The following is a 26,677-nucleotide window of genomic DNA, read 5'->3' as shown; positions in this document are numbered from 1 at the left end:
GGTCCAGACCAGTGGGATGTACCCAAGCTACTCTACACTGGACGGGAACCTGAAAGACCCGCTCGCAGCACACCTTCCCCAAAGGACGATTCATCTTGCGCCCTCACATCCAAACGATAAAGCTTGGTGAAAGTGTGCAGGGAGGACCAATCCGCCGCTCTGCAGATCTCCTGAGGTGAAAGAAGCTGACACTCAGCTTAGGAGGAAGCCTGGGCTCTAGTGGAATGAGCTCTCAGACCCACGGGCACATGACGCCCGCAGGCAACATAAGCCGCAGCGATAGCCTCCTTAATCCAGCGCGAAATCGTTGCCTTCGAAGCCTTGCCACCCTTCTTAGGACCCCCAAACAAGACAAACAGATGGTCCGAACGCCGGAAGTCATTAGTAACCTCCAAATAGCACAAAAGAACGCAACGCACAGCCAAAAGATCAAGTTCCCTCTCCTGAGGAGAATCCCTGGACCAGTTCGGAAATCCTGGCAGATCCACCGCCTGATTCACATGAAAAGCAGAGACCACCTTGGGCACGAAGGAAGGAACCGTGCGCAGCAAAACTATCATCATAAATCCTAAGAAAAGGATCTCAACACAACAAAGCCTGTAAATCTAAAATGGACATAGAACAAATGGCTATGAGGAAAACGGTCTTCAAAGTCAAATCCTTAATGGGTGCCCTCCGTAAAGGCTCAAAGGGGGCTCCGCAAAACACCCAAAGCACCAGGTTCAAACTCCAGTCCAGACATAACGGGCGTACGTAAATGCTTTACTCCTTTGAGGAAACGTGAAATATCTGGATGCACTGCCAGCGATCGACCGTGAACTCTACCCCTTAAGGCACCTAAGGTAGCCACCTGAACCCTAAGAGAGTTGAAAGCTAAACCTTTGGCCAACCCCTGTTGCAGGAAGTCCAACACCTGGGGAATCTCCATTGACAAAAGGATCCAAGGAGCGCTGGTGGCACCATGCCTCAAATAACTTCCAGACCCTAACATAGGCCATAGAAGAAGGCCGACGTGCCTGAAGAAGAGTGGAAATGACCTGCTCAGAATATCCCCTCAATTGCAATCGCCGCCTCTCCAAAGCCAGGCCGCGAGAGAGAGAAGTGATCCTCCTGATCTGAAAATATGGGCCCCTGAAGGATTAGATGCAGAGAAGAATGCCCGTGGGCCATGGACATACCAGAGCGTCCAGTTCATCCGAGCCTATTTCTCGAAGACGGCTGAAGAAGCGCTCCGTCTTCGCATTGGCTCAAGTTACCATCAGATCCAACTGAGGCACGCCCCACCTGGCACAAATGAGGTTCCATGCTTTGGGAGCTAACTCCCACTCTACTGGATCAAGCTGTTGCCTGCTGAGGAAGTCCGCTGATACATTTTCCATGCCTGCAACATGACACGCTGCGATTCCTTTGAGATGGCACTCTGCCCAAGCAAACAATAGCCTCGCCTCCGTGTCCTGCTTTGCTGGTTGATGTAAGCTACCGTCGTCGCGTTGTCTGAGAACACTCGAACCATTATGTCCCTGACCAGAGGAAGAAATGCTCGTAGGGCCAGCCGGATTTGAAATGCTCGTAGGGCCATCCTCGTCTCGAGCTGGTTGATGGACCAGGATTTCTCCATTGGAGACCAAAGCTCTTGGACGGATTTGTTGAGGCAGACTGCACCCCATCCAGATAGACTGGCATCCATGGAGATAACCACCCAATTCGGAGGTCTAAGTCCACTCCCTGTTCCAGGTTGCTGCATGAAAGCCACCATGATAGACTGACTCTGGACTCTGTAAGGAAAGGTAATGGTATATGGAACTGTTCTGACACTTGACTCCACCATGATAACAGCGCACGCTGCAACGGACGCAAATAAGCGAATGCCCACGGGACCAAATCCAAGGTGGAGGCCATGGATCCCAGAACCTATAAATGATGCCAAACCGGATTCTTCCTCTGAAGCAGGGCTTGAACCTGATCCTGCAACTTTGTTGCATGGTCCGCTGCCAGAGAAACCTTGCCTTGGAAAGTGTCAAAGAGCGCTCCCAGTCAACCGACTGCATGGGCTCCAAATGACTTTTCTGGACATTTATGACCCAGCCGAGTGACTGCAAGGTGAGCATCACCCTCTGAACCAACCTTACGCAGTCCTCAGACTAGCCAGTCGTCGAGTTACGGGTGAACAAGGACGCCCTCCTTGTGCAGAAACGCCGCCATGACCACCATGACCTTAGTGAAAGTACGTGGAGCCGTCGCCAGGCCAAAAGGGAGAGCTTGAAACTGGAAAAGTTGGTCCATCACCTTGAAGCGGAGGAATCGCTGGTGAGCCTGGTGAATCGGGATGTGGAGATACGCCTCGGTGAGGTCTAACGACGCGAGAAACTCTCCTCTGCTTACCGCGGCCATCACAGTTCTCAACGTCTCCATGCAAAAATGGGGAACTCGCAAAAACCTGTTCACCTTCTGCAGATCCAGAATAGGACAAAAAGTGCCCTCTTTCTTGGGAACCACAAAGTAGACCGAATACCGTCCCTTGCCCTGTTCCGCCAGAGGCACTGGAACAATGGCCTGGAAATCGATCAGCTGTTGTAGAGTCCCCTGTACTGTCTCGCGCTTGACCTGCAAAATAACGCGAGACTCCACAAAGTCCTCCCACACTGGACGCAAAACTCGAGAGTGTAACCGTCCCGGACCACTTCCAAGACCCATCGGTCTGAGGTAATCTTTTCCCACGCCGAGTAGAAGCTCGACAATCTCCCTCAGACAGCTTCTACGACGGAATGGGTGCTCCTGGCTTCATTGGGTAGGTTTCCACAACTAGCACCCTGGCCCATGGATTCTCTGCCTGGGCGCCGTCCACCTCGAAAGGATTGCTGACGTCCCGAGCCTGGCTTGGACCCCGAAGGAGCTGAAGACCTACCAGGGCGAAATCTGCGAGAATCCCTAAAACAAGCCTGCAGGGGAAAAACCTTCCCCGAAGGTTTCCTATCCTCTGGCAATCGGTTGCCCTTGGACTCCCCCAGCAATTTCACCAACTGGTTGAGGTCCTCCCCGAAGAGAAGCTTGCTCTTAAAGGGGAGGAATCAAAGTTGAGACTTGGAAGATAAGTCTGCTGACCAATTACGCAACCAGAACAGTGTACGAGCCGTAACCGCAGACACCATACTACACGCCGCGGTCCTAATCAAGTCATTCAATGCGTCCGCGACATAGGCAACTCCTGCCTCTAAACGCGCAGCTTGCAAGGGCCCCCTGTCATCGGGACTAGGGGTTGCGGCTGCCTCCTGAACCCAAAGACAGGCTCTCTGCATGAGGCTGGCGCAAATAGCCGCCCTGAGACCTTGAAGACTCGCTTCAGATGAATCTCCAGTTCGCGGTCCTGAATGCCCTTCAGCGCAGCGGCCCCGGCCACAGGAATGGTGGTCTTCTTAGTCACGGCAGACACTGCCATGTCCACCTTCGGTATCTTGAGAAGATCCCAAACATCTTGCGATAGCGGGTAAAGCTTCGCCATGGCTCTTCCCACTTTTAAACCCGCATCCGGCGAGTCCCACTCCTGGATCACTAGCTTGCGGACCTTCTTAGGTAATGGGAAGGAAGTCGTTGGATCCTGAATCCCATCCAGGACTGGGTTGACACCTTCGCTGTCTGATTCCTCCTGTGCAACTTTGATCCCCAGGACCTCCAAGATCTGGGGAATGAGAGGTCGGAGCTCCTCTCACTTAAACAAGAACACTATGCTGGGATCATCGCCTTCTGAGGGTGGGAGGTCATATTGGTCCAAGTCGTCCTGTATCACATCATCCATATCCTGGGTGAGTCCCGGATCTTGATCCGCCTCAGGGTCTGAGATAACCCCGAGTAGGGCCAGCAACCTATCCACACCTTGAGCCCCTTGGTGAGCCCCTGCAGGGTGATGGCGGTCCGGGGATCCCGTGGGTATCCGCTTTGGTGGAGGTTCCACCAAAGGGTCTGGCTGCACTGTTCTCTTCAGGATCTCATGTTTCCTAGCCAGGAACGCCCGATGCAGCAGGAGCACAAACTCAGGAAAAACTTCCCTGAATCAACATCACCCCCCGCAGGAGGGTCTGATGGCCCAGGGTCATCCCCAAACACAGGAATTTGATCCACCAGAGAAAGAGTGGGAGGGGCCTCCTCCTCCCCCCTCGGCAGCCGCTGCGAGTTACCCTCCCTACTGAGGAGGACCACGGCCCGGAGCCCTTGCCTGCTTGCTGCTCTCCCCGAGGAAGTTCCCTCCTGTCCTGAAGAATAGACAGAATACAGGGAACCAGCATTTATGGCCTGCCCTGTCGCCCCACATGCGTGGCAGGTTCCCAATTTAGGCCGGGGTGCCACTGAGAAAAAAGAAATTCCAGTCAGAAAACCTTCGAGCGACTGCTGGAGCTAAAAATAGAAAAACTCCCTGCCGGTGCAAAATTGCTGTGAGGAGAGCTGCCGGCGCAAAAATATAGAGGCCTCACATGCGCGCGAAGGCCTACCCCCCGCCCCCCCCTGCCGACCCGAGGGGGGGGGGGGGGCAGGTGAGCCTCGGGCCGACGTGAGGACCCGCGGGGTTAATCTCACCACTCCAGCTGGCCTGCCGACGAAACTGCACTGCCCGTCCCCCAAATGAACTCCTCCTACCTTGAAAGGCTTCTTCCTTGCTTTGTTTCTGATTTTTTTTTTTTTGAAGAAAACTTTAACCTGAGAGAGTTGGAGTCTGAGGAAGGAGTGAGAGGAGCCTCCTCTGTGCTCGAGGAAACCAGGAGCCCCTGGCTGTCAAGACACTGGCAGCAATGCAGGCGAGACAGGCAGGGGTATCCAACTCCCCCAATGCCTGGCTTCAACTGAGGGATGGCCCACGAAGGTGCCTATCACCTCAGGAAGCTATACAACTAACTACAAACTAGCCTATCCTAGGGGAAAAAAAAACAAAACAAAAAAACAAAAAAAAAAAACTTTCCCTAACCTTTTTTTTTTTTTTTTTTAATTGACTAACAGACTGCAGGTTTGGAACTGTAACATCTGCTGGAGTCACAGAAATACTGAGGGGCTGCAGGTGGCACTCTCGTTATGTAGCAATGCCCAAAGTTCTATGTTATCTGACTCCATCTGCTGGTAGGAATGCACAACCCCCTGGTCTGGACTGATCTGAGTAGCTCAGGAATGCAGACAGCACAAACCCTGCGGCAGGAGGGTGCAAATTCATCATCAGTGATGCTAGAAATATAACCTAGAATATACCGTGCAACCATCACTGTTCATGCAATCTTACCAGCCCGAGCAGTTGAGAATGGGGGCCATCGTCAAAAATGCCCGACAGATTACAGAAGCCAATTCCCCATCGGATCAGGTTGTTCCAATTAGAGTTGTGGTCAAAATAGTGATGGACGATCTTGGGAAAACGCAGCACTACATCCCCAAAAAAGGCAGAATTTTCCACTGTATGTGAATAAGCTGAAACAATGGAAGAGGTTAGAGAAGCAGGTATAATGTCTTTTCCTACCCTTCCAATCTTCTCTTTCCCCTTCCAAGTCCACCTTGCTCTGACAATCACAAGAGATGTCAAGGTCCCCTCTTCTTAAAGTGTAATGGGAAGAAAGCCTCCTCCCACACTGAACCCATCTTTCTATCAGCAGGGGCCTCTGTACTGCAACACCCACCCACTAGCAAAGCCTTAATACATCACCTCTGCAATTTTCCCTGACAGAGAACTCTGGTTTCCCATGCTTAGTCTCAACATTTCAAAGGACTGTGAATCACTTTTTCAGCCCCACAGGCTGTTTGAATAGTGACAATTTTAGCTTAGATTATAAGTACTAAGTTCAGGGTGGAAAAGATAAATAGGGAACAAATAAGAACATAAGAAGTTGCCATACTGGGTCAGACCAAGGGTCCATCAAGCCCAGCATCCTGTTTCCAACAGTGGCCAATCCAGGCCATAAGAACCTGGCAAGTACCCAAACATTAAATAGATCCCATGCTACTAATGCCAGTAATAGCAGTGGCTAGTCCCTAAGTCAACTCTCCTTCAAGAACCTACCCAAACCTTTTTTAAACCCAGCTACACTAACTGCACTAACCACATCCTCTAGCAATGAATTCCAGAGCTTAACTATGTGCTGAGTGAAAAAGAATTTTCTTCCAATTTGTTTAAATGCGTTACTTTCTAACTTCATGGAGTGGCCCCCCTAGTCCTATTATCCGAAAGAGTAAATAACCTATTCACATCTACTCGTTCTAGACCTTTATCATATCCCCCCCTCAGCCATCTCTTCTCCAAACTGAACAGTCCTAACTTCCTTGGCCTTTCCTCATAGAGCAACCATTCTATGCCACCTATTTAGGTCGCCCTTCTCTGCATTTTCTCCAGTGCAACTAAATATCTTTGTTGAGATGCAGCGACCAGAATTGCACACAGTATTCAAATGCAGTCTCACATGGAGCAATGCAGAGGCATGGCATGCTCCATTTTGCATTCCCTTCTTAATAATTCCTAGCATTCTGTTCGCTTTTTTGATCGCCACAGTACACTGAGCCGACGATTTCAATATATTATCCACTATGATGCCTAGATCTCTTTCCTGGGTGGTAACTCCTAAGATAGAACCTAACATTGTGTAACTACAGCCAGGGTTATTTTTCCCTATATGCATCACTTTGCACTTGTCCATATTAAATTTCATCTGCTATTTGGAAGCCCAGTTTTGCAAGGTCCTCCTGCAATTTATCACAATCCACTTGAGATTTAACTATTGACTGATGCTCAGGTAAAATAAGCATAGTTTTAAGTAAAAACTGCACTTGTGGCACTGGCACACACACTTTGTCACTGTCCTTTTTGCCTCATAGCATTCAAAATGTCATGGTTCAAAATGGGGGTAGGGGGAGAAGGTGATTAATTTCCTACCCTTCTTTACCATTTACAAATTCCTCTCCAGAGCTCCCCAGGATACCTTGTCAGAGCACAAGAAATTCTATACTAGGTCAGAGCAAAGGTCCATAGAATGCTGGGATCAGACTCCAATGATGGCCAAGTCAGGGTGCTTGGAAGAAATATTCAACAGATCTTAAATGTTCACCCCAGCAATAAGATGGCATTTCCCAAATTTACTTGGCTAATTGTTGTTAATGAACCTGTCCTCCAGAAAATGTGTCCAAATCTAGCTCTACTACTGCCCTTGGCCATAAGCTGTGGAATTTTGTTTCCAGAAGATAAACTGTGCTGGGAGCGGAAAAAAAAAACACCCCCAAAGACTTTTTCCAATTTGTTTTAAATCTACTATCAGTTACGTTTTATGCAGTGTCCCTTAGTCCTAGTATTACTGAAAGGGTAAATAATTATTCCCTACTAACTTCTGTTTAAAAAAATAAACAAACTTGTTCTACATCACTTAAAGTTTTTACAAAGTTCTATCATTTCCCGTTTAAGTCTTTTTCTCCAAGCTGAACAGCCCTAATCTGTTTTGTCTTTATTCGTAAGGGAACCATTCGATCCCGTTTATCATTTTTGTTACCTTTATACCTTTTCTAGTTCTGCTAAATTCTTGATAAGATGAGGCAACCAGAACTCTACACAATACTCGAGGTGTGGTCACATCATAGAAGCAATATGATATTCTCAGTTTTATTTTCCATTTCTTTCTGAATAATTATCATTTTATTTATTTACTCACTCATTTTAATGCTCCTACACATTGAACTGAGGTTTTCAATGTATTATCCCTTTTCCTGACTAGTAACTCCTAATGTTGAAGCCAGCATTGTGTTCATATAGTTTATATCATCTTTCCCTATGTGCATTACTTTGAACTTGTTCACATTAAATTTCATCTGCCATCTAGATCTTCTTGAAGTTTCTCAGTCTGCTCATGTTTTAGCTACTTTAGATAGCTGACATCTGCAAATTTGATCATCTCATTCATTTCTCCTTTTTTCGAATCATTAAGGAATATGTTAAACATCGCTCTCAGTACAGATCCCTGAAACACTCCACTGTTTATTTCTCACATGCAGGAAAACGGACCATTTAGTCCTACTCTCTGTTTCTTGTCCTTTAACCAGTTGCCAGTCCACTATAGAACATTGACCCCTAGCCCATGACTTTTTAATTTCATCCAGTTTCTCTCATGCCTATATCCTTCAGTTTATGAACATGGTACTCAAAGAAGACCAGTACTGTGCATGAAAGCAGAAGTTCCCTCACTGTCATTTGGATATTTTGGTTCAAGTCAATATAAGCTATATAATAATGATAATACAGTCATACTTTTTACAAAAGTACTGAATGATGCCATAACACTGATTACATGTTTTTACAACACATGTTCAAAGCATGACATATTTTACAATACATAAAATATAACAAAGCACTTCACATCAAATACATATCACAATGCAATAAATATAATAGCATATTAAACAGGGATAAAACAAATCATTATCGACATAATAAAGGAACAAAACAAAAATTACAACAAAGCCTTCATAGACATTGGAAGGGTAATTTTCAAAAGGGACTTCTGGGGGTAAAACAGTGCATTGAGTACAAGTGGCCTTTTATAAAAATGCCCATCAAATATGTGGGTAAACAAGGAACGTACATCATGTTCATGCTTAAGTTTACCTGAGCAAAGTCGGGGTGGGTTTGTATTTATATTCGTAAAAAGAAAGTATATAAAATTCCAAGAACAATTTCTGCACACATTACAGCAGGTTTAACTTGTTCAGGGTAGATATGGGATAATTTTCAAAGCAGACTCATGTGTTTAAGTCTACTTTGAAAACTGATGTAACTTACATGTGTGTCAACTTTTTTTTTTTTTTTTTTTAATGTAGACTGTTTGAAAATTATCCTCCAAATAAAACAGCAAGGGTATCTCAAAAGGCAAGGCCTCAGCCAGAGAGATCCTAGAAAATGGTACAACAAAAGGCCTAAACCCAACCTCTGCCCAACATAGTAATGACAGCAGAAAAGGACCAAATGGTCCATAATAGTCTGCCCAGCAAGCTTCTTATGGTAGTATCTGCCGCACCATGCAGGTTACCCTCAAGTTTCCCCTAAGGGTAGTAAATGCCACTCAATTAAGTTATCCCCAAGCCTTATGATAAGGATAGTAATATTTATGATCAAAATCAAGCAACTGTCAAGCCCATAAAAAATTACTAACAACATTTTTACTGGGTGAGGAGTCTACTTGAAAATTCAGGCCATGTTGCTTGACGTGCTTTACTTTTGGACTTGGCTGTAGAAGCAGTCCTGTGCATAATTACCACAGACCATAAAAATCAGGGCCTGCATTGGTTGTTGTTTGAATCCAATTCCCCTCCCATCAAAGCGAATAGCGATGTTGCAGTTACATTAAATATACTAAAATCCACCAATAGGTGATAGTTTAATTATAAGTCCAACTATGAAATCACCTATAAACGTCTTCAACTAACGTGTTCAAGCTCTTTTTTATACTTTCAGTATTTGTTCGCTTCTAATATTTTGCCAATAGCACATTTTATAACACTTTAAATAATATTAGAATAATGTTGTTAGAGGTTGTTGGTTTCATATTATCTGCCATTACCCTACGGTAATGTGCTAAGAGTGCAAAGTTTAATCATTAACCTCCAACCTCCTTCCACTGTGTGCTAATAAATCTGGAATGCACAAAATCAACTGCAAAAAACTTTAGTGAATGGTGACGGAATCTGTGAATTTAATTGTCTATATTTGGCACGCAGCTATATAAATAGAGAAGACAAAAAAAAAAAGGGCTTACTGCCCTCCCAACATGGCCTCAGGGGATGTTCCAATATTCTGATGCCATCAATATCTTGATCCTAGTATTTAAACTCGAAGTTGCTCGTGCCGTTTTTCATTTACACTGTAGCTGTTTGTTGCTTAATACCACACCATGGTACAAGATATTAATGGTGTCAGAATACTGGAACATCCCCTGAGGAAGGACCTGGTGTCTGAAATACGGCCACATTGAAAGGGCAGTAAGCCTTTTTATCTTCTCTATTTATATAGCTGCGTGCCAAATGCAGACAATTAAATTCACTAAAGTTATTAAAGTTTCAAAAGTTGTTTGCAGATTTTGTGCACTATAGATTTACTAGCACATGAAAACCCCTGGTGGTCCCGGGAGCGATCTGCCGCTCCCGGGTCGGCAGCTGCCACTAACTAAAAAGGTGCTGGTGGCAGCAAATTGCTCCCAGCCCCCCCCCCCCCCCCCGGGACCACCAGGGGTTTTTGTGAGTCTTGGAGAGGGTTGGGAGGAGGCGGCTGAGCAGAATTTTGAAGGGGCACTTTTTGCCATTTCAAAATTCTGCCTCCTGAAGTGGCCACCTCACCCTGCCTCAATGGCTCGCGAGCGGCAGCAGCACCTCCTAATAGTCTGCGCCCTAGGCCTGGCCTAGCTCGCCTAGTGCTTCTACCGACTCTGCACTTCTTGCCATTGATTCCCAGCTGCCAAATCTTTGATACTCTTTAAGCTTTTTTAAATCACTTTTCATTCTTTTCTGCTTCAGGCATGCCCATTCTTTCGCAGATCTTATCATCATCTGCAACTAGACAAAGTTTACCTTCTATCCCTTCTGCAATGCACTTACGAAGATATTGAACAGAAGCAGTCCCAAAATCAATCCCTCTGGTACTCCACTTCAGTTCTCTCTTCAGAGTAGGTTCCATTTACCATTACATGCTATCTTCTCTCAACCTGTTTGTAATCACTCCACCTTGGCGCTCATTCCCAAGTTTCTCATTTTATTCACGAGCCTCTTATGAGGGACCAAATCTTGCTGAAATCCAAGTAGATCACATCAAGCGCTCTTCCTTGATCCAATTCTCTAATCAGCCAATCAAAAAAAAAAAAATCAAGAGATTTCACCCAATAAGACCTTCCTCTGGCAAATCCAGTAATCCTTGGGTCTAGCAACCCACCCGACTGTAGATATTTCATTATCCTTTCCTTCAGAGTCTCTGTGAGGCAGTGCCCTTATTGTTCCCCCTATTTACCTGTGCAGGGCCGATCTAGCCTGGTCCACCTTAAATTCCTTAAGGGGAGTATGATCTATGGGCAGGATCCTATAGTGCAGGTGAGGCTCAGAGGGATTAACCAGAGATTGGGGAATAAGAACTGGGATCCAATTGGAAATAACCAGACCTGGCCCCGGTCTCCAGGAGGAAGGCAGCTCTTGTAACGAAACACTGTCCAAAACACTGAGCTAAAGACGAAACAGAACTGTAAGTAAAGAGAATACACTGTTCTGCAGGGAAGACAGTCTACTGTTGTACAGGTGTGAAGCTGTAATAAAAATATATTGTTTTAAGAAAGGCTGGACTCAGACTAGTTTGTCTCCATGCCTGTGGGAATCTCTGCTCGGTCCCACATATGGTGTCATGTATGGGTGCTTTGCACAGAAAAATAAATAAATAAATAAATAAACAAACACCCAGCCTCCAGGAAAGTGTCTATTTGGAGTACAGAAAGAGCTGTGAAGAGGACCTGTGGTTCTAAAATGTAGTGCAGAACACCGGGGACCTGTGGCTTTAAAACAAAGTACAGCGTGCAGGGGTGCACAAAGCACGGTAGCTTGTGAAAGGGTATGGCTCAGAAGCTGCACTGAAGAAAAAAATAAAGTTTAAAAGTTTCATGTAGCGAGGAAACTGGGTGGGCCTGGTTGCAGACACAGCCAGGAAGCGTTAGGTTTGTACCAGCTAACTGGAGAAGCCCGGCTGGAGGTAGGTAAGGAATTAAATGAGATTTAGTCAGTCAATGCTGTTTATGCAGGTTTTTTATTTATTTATTTTTTAAACTTTTTTTGCCTTGAAAAAAAGAAGAGAGGAAGGAACACTGGTGCAAGCAGGGCTGTGTTGAACAGGGTATGGCTCTAAAAAAGCTGCCAGAGTGGGCTGCGAGTACAGTGAATGGAAACAGGGTGGGGCTCTATTCCAGCAGGTAAGCCAGTCTGTAGGAAAAGGTGTGCAGCCACAAGAAAACTTGGAGTAGAGCAGCCAGAGGGCTGGAAGGAAAGAACAGCATGTACTTTTGTGTAGTGGGAGTTCCCCAGTCCCAGAAGCCAGGTCAGAGGGAGGACCTGAGGCTCGAGTTTTGGCAGCTGGAAAGGCCAGTCAGGGAAATCGAGTGAGGGAATCCACTCCCAAGAGACAAGGCCAGGCAAGAGCGTGAATGCTTAGACTGACTGGATTAGGAATACCAACAATTCATGGAGGAACTAGATGAGTGGCTGGCAGAGGGGTCCGGCAAGCTGTGTTGTGGCAACAGTTTGAGATTAGCGCTACAGGTGGTCCAGAGGAAGACTCTTTAGGGTGCCAAAGCACCACTAGGAGTCCAGAGACTGCTCCTGTGAGAAGCTCCGAGAAGGGGGCAGTGAAGAACCCTGAGAGAGGGGTTATAGAGAGCCCTGGAGAGGGCAACAGAGTCTGCCCAGGAGGAAGCAGTATTGAGAAGGTGGAAGTCAGCGCTACAGGAGGTCACGAGGAAGACCCTGTAGAGTGCCCAAACACTACCGAGAGCCTAGAGAAAACTCCTGTGAGAAGCCAGAGAGAGGGCACGGAAAGGAATTACATGTCATGAAGAGCCCAGAAGCTGGAATTACAGAGACCTCAGCGAGTGAGGCTACGGAGGGGCCAGCGACCAGCGTGGATGAGTGGCCAGAGTGTACATGGGTGGAAACTGCAGAGAGCCCAGAAGGAGGCACTGCAGAGAACCTGGAGGAAGAGTCCACGAAGAGCCCAGAGGATGGCACTGTGGAGACACCAGCAACTGAGGATACAGAGAAGCCAAGGAGGGGCTCTTTATCAGATACCAGAAGTGGGCGCAGCTGGTTATACAGAAACCAGCACTGGTGGTTCCCCAGTTGGTTCGTAAAGCTCCATCAAGGTGGTATTTGAAACCAGATCCATAAAGGACTTAAAGGACTGGGGATGTGCACTGCACAAACAGCACACTGAGTGGTGGTCATAACGTTGTCAAGGGTAACCCTAAGAATGGGTGTGAGCATATTACTAGGTCCTTATTCCCAAGTATAGCTAGTGGGAGCCGGAGGATGGAGAATGGGATGTCTTGGACTCTCCTGGATGGGATTCACGAGGGAGAAGGGATGCTTAGCCCGTGGGGTCCCAGCTAAGGGGAGGGGTATGTGAGGCAGTGTCCCTAGATTTACCTGTGCAGGACCAGGTTAGACGCCTGGTCAACTTAAATTTCTTAAGAAGAGTATGCTCTATTGGTGGGATCCTGTGGAGCAGGTGGGGCTCAGAGATCATAACCAGAGACTAGAGAATAAGAGCTGGGACCCAGATGGGGATAACCAGGCCAGACCCAGGACTTCAGGAGGAAGGCAGCTCCTGTAATGTAAAACTGCCCAAACATTGAGCCGAGACAAAGCAGAAGTGTAAATAAAGAAAAGCACACAGTTCTGCGGGGAAGGCAGTCTACTGTTTTCAGAAAGGCTGGAATCAGACTAGTTTGCTCTGGGCCTGTGGGAATCACTGCTCGGTTCCACAGTCTCCATTAATTTTCCCAACACTGAGATAAAGCAAACTGGCCTGTAGTTTCCAGTCTCCTCTCTGCTACCATTTTTGTGAAGTGGGACCACAAGAGCTCTTTTTCAATCCCACAGCACCCCTCCCATTTCCAGCGATCTACTGAACAGATCTTTCAGTGGATCCAGCAGCACATCTCTGAGCTCCCTCAGTATCCTGGGGTGTAGCTCATCTGGCCCCATGGCCTTGTCCACTTTCAGTTTACCTAGTTTTTCCCATTCATTCTCTTCTGTAAATGGAGGATTTGTTTAATATTCCCACCATTTCTTCGCCTCTCTTCACATATTGCTCCTTGTCACCTTTCAATTTCACTATACCACTTCAGGCCTTCCTTCTTTCTCTGATAGATATCTGAAAAATATTTTAATCACCTCACTTTACCCTCTTTGGTAATCCTTTCTTCCACCTGACCGTTTGCTTTTCTGATTTCTTTCTTCAGCTCCCTCAGTTTTTACAGATATTCTTCCCCGTGTTCCTTTCATTGTGATTCTTTATACTACTTGAATGCTGTTCTTTATGCCTTTCTTTTTCAGCCACTTCCTTTGAGAATTAGATCGATTTCTTTTTCCTCTTACCCTCGCTTACCTTTTTCTAACAAATGGATGTGTTGCCTTTGTAATAGCTCCTTTTAATTTGGCTCACTGTTGTTCCACCTTACCCATTTTCTTCCAGTCCTTCCTCCAGGTACATCCCTTTTTTGGCAAAATCTATATTTGTGAAATTCAAAACTTGGGTCTTTGTGAGACTTCTCTGTATCACATTTGCACTATCAAATCATACTGTCTGATCACTGGTGCTCAGATGAGCCCCTATCTGAACACTAGAGAAATTATCCCCATTAATGAAAACTAGATCGAGTCTCACACCCTCCCTCGAGGGTTCCATTACCAACTGTCTGAGCAGAACCTCTTGAAGAGCATCCTCTATCTCTCTTCTTCTTCTTGTAGATTCCACAGAAGGGATACTCCTATCCACAACAGGCAGATTAACATTTCCAACGAGCAACACTTTTCCCTTCTATCCCAACTTTTGGATGTCTTTAATCAGATCTCTGTCCAGTTCTTCTGTCTGAGTCAGAGGCCTACAAATCACATTATTAAAAATGGAAGCACCATCTTCTTTTTTTTTAGGACAGTCCATAATGCTTCTTTCTCTACCCCATGTCCCTTGCAATTTAATTGTTTGGATATTGTTTTTGGCATAAAGAGCTACTCCTTTTCTGTTCTCTCTGACTGTCAGGGTCTTTCTGCTGGGGGTACATTGCCCCAGGAGCGGTACAGGACTGCAAGGCAGGATGCTGGGCAGAACTAGGGATGGTCTTCCGCCTAGCCAGCCACCTTTCTGCAGGTTGAGCCCTTGGGTTCTGGAGGCCAGTAGATCTCTGCAGCGGCAGTACATTATAGTGAGTCAGTACTACAGAACAAGGCTAGACACAGACACTGGGTAGAAGTTCGGGCATGACATGCAGGCAGGGCAAAGCTTGTTATAGGAGCTGGACGAGGCCAAGCTTGGTTCAGGAGCTGGACACGGAACAAAGACTGGGACTGTGATAGACAGAGACAATTCAAGGTAGTGAGCACAGCCAGGGAGAGATACAAGCAAGGCAGGGTACTGGACTGGACACTAAACAGGAACTGGGACAAGGAATAGATGGTAAGGGCCTGGACAGGACAGGGTTCTGTGGACAGGATACTGGAACAGACTGGGAGCTGAGGGTGGATACTAGAACAGACAAGCAGGGCATGATAAGACCAGACAAACAAGGACAGGATTAAACAAGGCAGTCTAGGGCAGGACTTAGACAAGGGTAACAGAACAGAGAACACAAAAGCCTGAAGACAGCAAGGCTGGAGGACCAAAGGCCACAAAAGTCTTACCTTGCACAAGGCATGGTAAGACTTAGGGTAAATCACAGAGCAAAACACAAGGAGCAAGAAGGTCCGGAGGCCACAAGGCATAAGGTAAGAAAACAGTAGCCAGGTCAGAGAGCTAAGAGTGACTACATGACGAGGCAAATGTGTATACACAAGGCTGATGCAAGCAGTGAGGATAAGCTTGACAAGGCTCGAGATGAAATTCGATGAGGTCCCCTGCTGGAGGGAAGTCTGCACCTTAGGTTGTCAGAAGGCCAGTGAGCAATGTTTCCTCTAAGGATTGGGTTGCTGTGTGCAAAAATATTTCGTTTCATTATTCTGTAAGCATTACTTTCTTTGATGGAAAAAGCCTATCAATTTTATGCTCACAGCAACCCAATCCTTAGACAGAACATTGGAGCAGCATGCACACAACCTCTCTCACATACACACACAAAAACTTGCATATTCATTCTCATATTCTTTCACAAGCACATATGTTCATTCTCAAACACACACACACATTCCTCTCATTCACTCCCCAACTCTCCTGCACATTCACTCAATTCTCCTCCTCTTCCACACACTCAGCTCAGTATCTGCAAACCCTTCACTATAAGACACTTTGAGAAGTAACACAAACCTCTCAGAACTCAAACAGCAGCAGCCTTATCTATGACATGGCAGCAATGCAAATATTACACCAAAACCTAGATGATGTGATCCTGCCCGCGAGGAGCGTGGGCAGGCTCTTACCTTCACAGCCAGTCGGGCTGCTGACGCTGCGGCTTCTCTTTCCTTGAATCAGCTGGGGCCGTTCCCGCAGCTGCTGCCATGCGGTCGGCTCCTCTGCTCATGTTTCTGCCTTCCCCCGAAGTACTGCTGCGATCCCGGGACCTTTCAGCCAGCAGGGAGGCTGTCCCTCCCAGTGCCTGCTTCAGCCCGGGTCCTTGCCTGGCTGGGAAGCCGTCCCTGCCAGTGCCTGCAGCCTGCTACAACTCTCTACTCTGCCTGCAGTCTTACTTCTCCTGCTTCCTGCTTCAGTCTTTGCAGCTCTCTGTTCTCCCTGCCAGTGCCTGCAGCCAGCCTTACCTCTCTCTGCTTCTTCCTGCTTCAGTCCTTGCAGCTGGGAGCTGCTCCAGTGACCTGCCTTCACCCAGCTCCAGTCCAGGGCTGCTCCACGGCTTCCTTGGGCCCTCCATGTGGCTGAGGACGCCACCAGCTTCCAGCTCTTCTCTCCAGCTTCCTAGGGCGCGAGCGCGCATCTCTCTGCTCCTCTTCTAGGGCCAGCCAGGTGTGGCCCCCTGCTGACCCCTCCCTGGGCGTTGTCCACCTCAGCCCTACTAAAGGGCTCAGCTTTCAGTCTGCCTTTGCCTTCGCAAGGAGTTGGTCACTCCTGAGATCCTTCGCTCCAGGAAGTCGTCCGTGTTCCAGCACTTCTGCAAGGTCCTGTGTTTCTTGTTACCTGTCGGAGCTCCTCGTCCAGTCCTGATGTCTGCTTGCCGTTCCAGTCCCAAGGTCTGTCTTTTGATCCAGTACTTGTGTTCCAGTCCTGATGTTCCTGCTGTTTCAGATGTCCATGTTCCAGCCCTGAGGTGTGTCTCCTGTTCCAGTATCCGTGTTCCAGTCCTGTTGTTCCTGCTGTTCCAGATGTCCTTGTTCCAGCACTGAGGTCTGTCTTAATCCTTGTTCCTGATCCTGATGCTTTAACCTGCCTTGTGCTGCCAGGAGTGCAGCGTATCCTCGCCTTGTGCTGCCAGGAGTGCAGCGAACCTGCTTCCTCTTTCCTGTGCTCTCCCGCTCTCTGCGTGGTCCGCGACCAGCCTTCCAGGGCTGAGTAGGGCGCGCATGAGGCAGGGTGGTCTGCGACTCAGTCCCGCGGGTGGTCTGAGTAGGGCGCCCTGAGGGACGGTGCCCATGTCTTCCTTCAGCCCTCGTTCCTGATTCCACCTCTGTGCATCCAGTCCTGAGTCCACGCCTGTGCCTGTCCACGTCTATGCATCCTACACCTCATTCCTGAGTCCACGTCTAAGGATCCTGCATCTATGCCTGAGTCCACGTCTATGCCTGAGTCTACGTCGTTCCTGAGTCTCGTCTGAATCCATGTTCCAGTCTTCGCTGCCCTGGCCTCCATCCGGCCTGCTGCTTCGTGCCGTACCCTGCGGCAGGTCCGAAAGGGCTAGGAACGGTCGGAGGACTGTTCACAAGACCAACATTGCGTTGTTGGGTCTTTCGAAGCGTGCAGATCCGGAGGAGGGCCTGTCTTCCATGTCACTCCAGCCCTGCTCCCGTCCAGCCATGCTCGGGCATGCCACGCCTCCCGCGGCACCTCTTCAGAGCCCTCTGGGGTCGAGCCGTGGCCCAAGGACACACATCACCCAGGAGTGGGATCGCTCTCCTAGCGCTCCACAACACTAGAATCCTAATACACCACCTACTGGGGTTAACAGAACAAAGTTCTACTGAAAAACTACATGCCAGCAGAAATACTGCATCTCAATTACACATGCAGAACACAGAAAGACCCTTACCTAATACAGAATAAGGGACCACAAATTAGAAACAAACATGTAGACAAAAATAAAATGGAAAGCTCGAGAAACTAGACTCTGAACAGTGAAATATTGAAGAAAGAATAAAATATATAATGTACACTCTCAAAGATAACATATGCCAATCATTAAAAAGTTCAAATTTTTTTTTACCTTGGTCTATTTTATTTTTGTAATAGGTTAGTCCCAGGCTTTGTTTTCCTTTATTCCCTTTCTTTCTCCACCTGTCCGTCCACACACACAGGCTCTCAACCAGCCACTCACTCCCACAGGCTCTTACCCTCACCCCCATACACAGGCAGTCACTCGGCATCCTCTTTCTTGCCACAGACAAAATGTAGGACAGCCTTACCATATAACCTTTTAATGCTCCATATATGGCCCCAGCCTCCAATATATCTAAAACTACTTTCCTTACAACAGGTTTTGAGCCAGGAATTGAAATTATCTATATGGCATAGCCTTTCCTTTCTCTTTCCATGAACAGGTAATACTTCCAAAATGGTAATAATCTTTGCCATGTGACTAATTTCTTCACCTAGATTCTGAAAACTTTATGCACACCATTTCTAGTGAGGTCATTGGTCCTCAGATGGATGACATCATTGATATCAGAGTTCTTACTTTCTTCTATAGCTGCTTGCACCACTTCTATAGCTGCTTGCACCATTTCTCTTAGCTGAAGATCCAGGAAGGCATTTAACTGTTGTGTCCCGATCAAAATGAATTCCCAAATTGATTCCTCTGATGATAATCTCCCAGCAGAAGCAGTTTTCTTTTATGACATTTGATCATGTTGCAAGATTTCTGGGTACACTGGGCAACTACTTCCCTTTCAGACATCACTTCATATTCTGGTACTTGGGCTTCTTCATTTTCCACTGCAGAAATGCATTATATAAGGGTAACAGTAGGGAAAATGGATGTCTCTTCATCACAGGTCTTATTCTATCAGAGCCCATTATAATCCATTTATTCCTGGGATTCTGAATGTGACTTCTCTGTGAGAGTGGGGGTGGATACTCAGGATGTTTCAAAGTTGGGGAAACTGGATGTCTCAGAGTCAGGTCTTGTTCTACTAGAGCCCACTGTAAACCATTTATAACTGGGTTTCTGAATCCTCTGTGATAGTTGGGAGAGATTCTGGATGCTGTAAGGAAGGGGAAGTTATTTGAATCTTGTATAATATCTCTTTCAGGTGCATTAGCTCCTTATTCATGGCAGACAGCTGACTTTTAAAATCACGGTTTGGCCATTTAGACTGATAACCTTTCAGTTATCTGTCTAAATAGTTCTTGAATATCTACCACCCAATAATTAAAATATTATATATTTCCCTACATTTCCCAAAATACCAATAAATATTTCAAAACAGATTAAAAAAAAAAAAATCTCCTGCGCTCCATAGCTGAGATTTTTGGATTTCCAGTCTGAGCCTGTATGCACTCACAGGCACTGTAGTGGCCCTGCCCACACACGAGTTTTTGTGGTAACAAGAAGCCATTTCAGGCCTGCTGCAGAGCCTGCAATCTTTCACTGGGCTGACAGGTCACCTTCTGATTTTTATTATTAATATTGCTGCTGCTTGCAGATCGCCGTCTGGCTTGAGACCAGCCCTGATAGGAGGGGAGGGCTGAGTGTTCACCAGCTAATGAAGACTGCTGCCACTTTCTCACCTCAACCACTGAAACCTGTTGCCCCTGTCACCAGCCTGCATGGAACAACTTCCCAATGGAGATGGTGGAAACAAAAATATCTGAATTTAAGAAAGGCTGGGATAAACACAGGGGATCTCCTAACTTTACTGTGCATTTACATAGTGACTTAAAAAAAAAACCAAAAAAACTGGCCCCCAATATAGCTAGGTTTCTTACAAAATAGGAATGCATTAATTCTAAACGTCTCTTTAAGAGGATAGACAAGATGAATTATCTGGGGTTCCCATTTTAAGTTCCATTTTATGTCTCTTTCCCCTATGAGGACTAGTGTTGATTTGTTGTGATATATTCTTTTGAACAAAGTTCTCTTGATAAAATTGGAAATTAATAAAAAACTAACACAGGGGATCTCTGAGGGAGTGATGGGAACTGTAAAGCTAAATTAGTTGGGCAGATGAGCAGACTAGATAAGCCATAGGCTCTTTTTCTGCCACCTCGTTTCTATGACCCTGGGAGCCTGGAATCTTTCTGCACCAATCCATACGTGCCCACAAACATCTACTGGAGAGAGAGGCTTCTGGCAAGGGCCCTGGCTGCACCTCCCTTTATTCGAATATTGAAGTCATGGAGAAAGCAAATGTTGCTTACCTGATGTAACAGGTGTTCTCACAGGACAGCAGGATGTTAGTCCTCACAAATGGGTGACATCGAGGATGGAGCCCTGTACGGAAAACTTTTCTGTCAAAGTTTCAACAAGCTTTGACTGACACTGGCACACTGGGTGCACTGAGCATGCCCAGCCTGCAATTATCCCTGTGAGCCACAGGTGTCTCCCTCAGTCTCGTCTTATAGCTAAAAAGCGCAAGCGAAACTAAAATAAAAGTATACAGACCCAACTCCGCGGGGGGTGGCGGGCGGGTTTCGTGAGGACTAACATCCTGCTGTCCTGTGAGAACACCTGTTACATCAGGTAAGCAACATTTGCTTTCTCACAGGACAAGCAGGATGGTAGTCCTCACAAATGGGTGAGTACCGAGCTGAGGATGCCCGGGAATGCACCAGATACACCGCAGATGCGCAAAGGCGTAACGACTGAGGTGGAAATGGGAACGGAGGGCATCCGCAACACCATAATGGGTTCGTGGAAGGATGATGGGTAGTGAATTGAAAAAAGTAAGAGTAGGCTGACTGGCCAAACATGGAGCATGCCGGCTAGTCAAATGTAAGCAATAATAGGCTGCGAAGGTATGGAGAGGACTCCAGGCTGCAACCTGATAAAAAAGTACAAGCAGCAGTAACCAAAGGGAAGCTGTTAAGGCTAAGACGGACACAACAGTATGTCGATACCCACAGTGTTGAGGTGAAATGTCTGCTTGTTGGTAGGAAAGGAAATATAGACCACTTAATCAGAAGGATTAGGTCTGTGTGGCCACTGGAAGTAGCAGCTTGACCCTTGCATGAAGGAAAGAGTCAAGTGGAATTCACATGGAATGCAGTGCAATGTAGATAGAATGTAAGCGCAGCATTACTGTCCAGGAATGTGGAAAACCCAGTCTCTCCCTAGGGCGAGAGAGGAAAATTAGTTTCTTACCTGATAATTTTCGTTCCTGTAGTACCAAGGATCAGTCCAGACACCTGGGTTGTGACTCCGCACCAGCAGATGGAGACAGAGCAAGACTTGTCGGGCACCCTCACATATAGTAAGGCGCCACCCACAGCTCGTCAGTCGTACGAATGTCAAAGCAAAACTGCAATGAAACCAAAACTAACTAACTATACCGCCCCACACTAGGGCCGATTCAACCAAAAACCCTCAGCTGGATCAGAACTTCCAGAACCAGAGGACCAACAACAGATACTGAAAAACAATCGAAACCCACCGAGCGGACTCTTCTTAAACCGAAAACAATACTTGGGCGGGAGCCTGGACTGATCCTTGGTACTACAGGAACGAAAATTATCAGGTAAGAAACTAATTTTCCTTTCCCTGTACGTACCAGGATCAGTCCAGACACCTGGGATGTACCAGAGCTGAACTACCGAGGGAGGGAACCAGAGAGTCCCGCTCGCAGAACTCTCCCCCCGAAACCCCCTGAATCCAGGTTCTGAACATCCAGCCGATAGTGTGGAGCAAAACATATGCCACGACTTCCAAATTGCCGCCCTGCGAAACTCCAGTGGCGACACGTGCGAAGATTCCGCCCACGAGGTGGACTGAGCTCGCACCAAGTGAGCGCGGAGGCTCACCGGAACAGGCTTACCTTGCAATAGGTACGCAGGAGAAATGGCTGCCCTCAGCCACTGAGAAACAGACACTCGAGAAGCAGCGTCGCCCTGCCTTGAGAAAACGGACACTCGCGAAGCAGCGCCGCCCTGCTTTGGACCCGAAAAACCAAACAAAAAGCTGGTCCGAAACCTGGAAGGATTCGATACCTCCAGATAACGGAGCAGAACTCTGCGGACATCAAGTTTCACCAACACCTTGGCGTCCAGATCAGCCCGCGGGCCCTCAGGAAAGCAGGCCATTCAACAGTCTGGTGCAAAGACAAGCAGACACCACCTTCGGAAGGAACGAAGGAACGGTCTTTAGAGAGACTCCAGAATCCGAGAAGCGCACAAACGGCTCTCGACAAGGTAACGCCTGTAACCTGAAACTCTCCATTGCTACGAGAACAAAACCCACCTGCAGGGTAAGGTCTGTTAGTGTCGCCCTCCTAAAGGCGACGGGCACCGAGCAGAGAGCACCAAATTAAGAGTCCAGGAAGGACAAGATGCCACAACTGAGGCCGCAAATGCGTAGCTCCACGAAGAAAACGCGCCACGTCTGGATGATGAGCCAGCGACCGACCGTGCACCTTTCCTCTGAGACAGCCAAGCGCCGCTACCTGTACTCGGAGGGCGCTGCATGCCTGAAGAAAGCGCGGATATCCGGCACGGATGGTAACCCCGGATTCACTTCACGCGATCTACACCAATCGTCAAACACCGTCCGGACCCGGACGTAGTCAAAAAAACGTAGACCGCTGCCTAGAACTCAGCAAGGTAGCTACCACCGCATCCGACTATCCCTTTGTCTTTAAACGTTTTCTCTCAAAGCCACGCCGCGAGACAGAAGTGAGCCACGTCCTCCAAAGATACCGGACCCCGTGTCCCCCCGAAAATGGAGAGGAGCCTACATTGCTAAGAGCAAGAGGTCCGCGAACCATGGCCGTCGTGACCACTCCGGCACCCCTCTGACCATGACCACCTCCGCCGGATGCAATTCTATTCGACGAAGGACTTTGCCTATCAGAGGCCAGGAAGGGAACATATAGGAGAACGTCCGTGGGCCAAGGGAGTACCAGCGCATCTACCCCTTCGGCTCCTCGTTCTCACCGTCGACTGAAGAATCGGGGAGCCTTGGCATTCTGACCTGTGGCCATCAAATCCATGTGTGGCGTTCCCCACCTTTAGCAACTTAGGTGGTAAGCCATCTCCGGCAGTTCCCACTCCCCGGGTCCAACTGAGGCCAACTGAGGAAAACCGCTTGGACATTGTCCACTCCTGCGATGTGGGACGCCGTGATGTTGATCAGATTTCTTTCCGCCCAGAGCATTAGCAGCCACGCCTGCTCCGCCATCGCACGGCTCTTCGTACCGCCCTGGTGATTGATATACGCCACTGTGGACGCATTGTCCGACAACACTTTGACCGAAGTCCCCCGGAGCAAAGGGAGGAACGACTGTAGCGCCCAACGTGACCGGTCTGGTCTGCAAGCAAGTGATGGACCACTGTGACTGTGCCTTGGACCACTGTCCCTGCACCGAGCGGCCCCCGCAAGACCGCCCCCCAGCCGGATAAGCTGGCATCCATGGCGACTACCGTCCAGGCGGGCATGAGCAGAGACACTCCGCGTGTCAAATTGTTGATTTTGAGCCACCACTGCAAACTGGACCTCGCCTGATCCGTGAGCGGGAGGGGAAGAGAAAACTCCTCGGACACCGGCCTCCAGCGGGAGAGCAATGCGGATTGCAATGGACGTAGATGAGCGCCCGCCCAAGGGACTAGCGCCCCCAATGACGCCATCGATCCCAACACCATCAGGTAATCGCACACCTGCGGAATCCGGAGGGACAGGCCGGCTCACCTGACCCTGCGGCCTGCAGACCCGCTCCATGGACAGAAACACCCTGCCTTGCGTCGTGTCGAACAGCGCTCCCAAGTAAGCCAGGGTTTGGGTGGGGACCAGCCGGCTTTTGGCAAGATAGACCACCCATCCGAGCGACTGCAAGAGCTGCAGGACTCTGTCGACTGCCTGTCGGCACTGCATTTCGGATTTGGCTCGAACCAGCCAATCGTCCAAGTAGGGGCGTGCGTTGAAGGCACAGCTGAAGTCCCGATGTGAGGTAAGCCTCCGTCAGATCCAGCGACGGGCGTGCGTTGAAGGCACGGCTGAATTCCCGATGTGAGGTAAGCCTCCGTCAGAGCCAGCGATGCCAGGAATTCCCCTGGTCGAACCGAAGCTATGACTGAGCGGACCGTCTCCATTTGGGATCGAGGGACGCGGAGTCATCTGTTGACTCCGTTGAGGTCCAGGATGGGTCAGAAAGTGCCCCCCTTCTTTGGCACTATGAAGTAAATGGGATACCGGCCCAGATGACGCTGTCCCGGAGGCACGGGAACTACCGCGCCCAGGTCTTCTAGGCGTCGCAGCGTATCCCGGACTGCCAACGCTTGATGCCTCCCTTGTAAGGGGACACCAGAACTATATCCGCCGGAACCCGAGCAAAATGTAACGTGTAACCGTGTCTTATCACGCTGAGGACCCACTGGTCCATGATTATCCTGGCCCGTTCCCCGTAAAACCGCGCCAACCTGGTTCCTACCTCCGGTGTAACCGATGGAGCCAGCTGCGGGGAAGGGGCCCTCCGCATTTCATTGGGCGGGCTTCGGACCGGTCCCTGAGGAGGAACCGCCTTGCCGTCCAAATGTCCTTCCTCGAAAAGACTGGGACCAGGACGACCTTCGAGAGGAACTAAATCTATACGGGGCCCCCGACGACCTCTGTGGCCGCGACTTCCTGGGCCCCCCCAACGCGGGACCTATTGGAAAACGAAGTCTGGGCCCTGTATCTGTCCTCCGGCAACTAGAACGCCCGGTTTTCTCCAAGGGACTGCATCAGGTCGTCCAGTTGCTTGCCAAGTAACAACTGCCCCTTAAAAGAGAGCAAGCCTAGATGTGCCTGGGAGATCCATCCACCGCTAAATACGGAGCCACAGGAGACATTGGGCCGAAATTGCCGAGACCATGGCTCTAGCCGAAGGCCGCAGAAGGTCGTGCATCGCCTCCGCGCTGTACTCGATAACCGCCACCAAGTTGTCCGCTTGCGCCGCCTCCTCACCCGAGAGGCTCGCCTTGGCCTGAGCACCGGAGCCCAGCGCAAGCCGGCTCTCAGGGCAAATACTACCAATAGCCGCCTGGACTTTGCCTATTAGAGGCCAGTACGCCCAGAGCCAAAACTCCAAAGACTTTCTTGAGCTGAGTCTCCAGCTTTCTGTCTTGGATATCCTTGAGCGTCGAGGCCCCCGTCACCGGAATCGTCGACCGTTTAGTGACCACCAAAACCGCTGCGTCCACTCGTGGAAGACGCGGGGAATCCAGCGCGTCCTCCGGCAACGGGTACAGCTATCCACAGCTTTACTAACCTTGAAGCCCAACTCCGGGGTGGGTCCCGTCAGGCCCAACAGCACCGGGTCTATCGTGGTAAATCCTTTGTAGGCTCCATGGGTGGAGCATGCACACCCACCTACAGGAGAATAGCCGGAATAAGCGGTGCGAGCTCCTCCTTCCGGAACAAGCGCACCACCTTGGGGTCGGCACCCTCCACCGCAGGGGTGCCCTTACTGTGCCCCGCGTGGATCGTATCCACGTCCGCATGCGCACCGTCGTCCCGCGGGGCCCCTAAATCAGGGTCTACGTCCCCGGATGAAGCCAATGCAAAGTTGGTCTCCCGGGGGCCCCCGCGGCTCGAGCGCCGCTCTAAGCGGGTCCACGGGTCTCTGGGGACCCTCCCCCGCTCGCTTCTTCTGGGGATCAGACCGACCCTTTGACCGACGATCCCTTCCGTTTTGAGCATAAATCTATTTATTTATGTATCTCTTTTTTTTTTTTTTTTTTTAATTTACTTCAAGGCACCGCGAGGGCCGACGAAAACGAGGCCTCAGAGTCGGAGGAGGCCTCCTCCTGACTCCGAACCGCCGAAGGAGCAGCCCCCCCGCGGGGGATCCCCCCCGGGGTCCCGCTGCTGGGGAGACAACGCCGGCGGCATGCCGCCATTTTCCACCGCCCCGCCGCGTGGCCTCCCTTACGGACCCTAAAATGGCCGCCGTTCCCGCGCTGAGCGGGGACAGGTCGGCCCTGCCTTCTCCTTCAGGAGCAGCGCGCGGCGGCGATCGCGGTCGAGCGCGAACCCCCCGACCGCCGGACGGCCCTTCACCGCCCGATAGAACAAGAAAAACAAAGCCCCCCGCGCGCGGCCCGAAACGCCCCTCGGCAAGCACCGCACCGGCCCGGACCGCCGCAGCCGCCAAGAGGCCAGAGAAAATCAAAAACGGCCGCGGAACGCTCCCACTGCAAAACCAAAGCCAACCTCACAGACGGCAAAAACGGCAAGAAAGAAAACAAAGTCACTTTTTTTTTTTTTTTTTTCTCTACCTGTCCGCTGACCTTGGTCCTGAAGTGTCCGGTCCAGCGGGGGTGAGTGAACCGGGCTCCCCAGTGTCACCCCCGGCGCTGCTGCCAGAGACAGGCCGGGTCCTCAACCCTCAGCAGCGGCCTCGACCAGGGAGGGGTAGTCCCCTCAGGACCTCGCAACCCCCCTGGGAGGCTTTCAGGACAAGCGAAGCCTTTCTATAACTCTCCTTTTTTTTTTTTTTTTTTCTTTTTAATAATCCAAACGATTAAACCAAATTAAACCAAATCCAACAACCCTGACTAGCTAAACAACTACCCAGGGATCCTCAGAGCCTGTGGGTGAACCTGCCCCATCTGCTGGAGACAGAGAAAGACTGACGAGCTGTGGGTGGC

The 26,677-nt window shown here is 49.1% G+C and overlaps 1 protein-coding gene across 3 annotated transcripts in view; it reads right to left on the bottom strand.

Annotated features, from left to right (window-relative positions):
* Positions 1-26,677, bottom strand: part of CCDC134 (coiled-coil domain containing 134) — a 96,544-nt gene that overhangs the window by 27,623 nt on the left and 42,244 nt on the right. For all 3 annotated transcript variants that reach the window (XM_029590268.1, XM_029590270.1, XM_029590269.1), the window contains exon 5: positions 5,261-5,442. In XM_029590268.1, coding sequence (XP_029446128.1) covers positions 5,261-5,442 — 182 coding nt within the window. The remainder of the gene's footprint in view (positions 1-5,260; positions 5,443-26,677) is intronic.

Source organism: Rhinatrema bivittatum, chromosome 2 (genome assembly GCF_901001135.1).
Source record: "Rhinatrema bivittatum chromosome 2, aRhiBiv1.1, whole genome shotgun sequence".
NCBI lineage: Eukaryota > Metazoa > Chordata > Amphibia > Gymnophiona > Rhinatrematidae > Rhinatrema > Rhinatrema bivittatum.
This window is presented reverse-complemented; position numbering and strand designations above follow the sequence as displayed.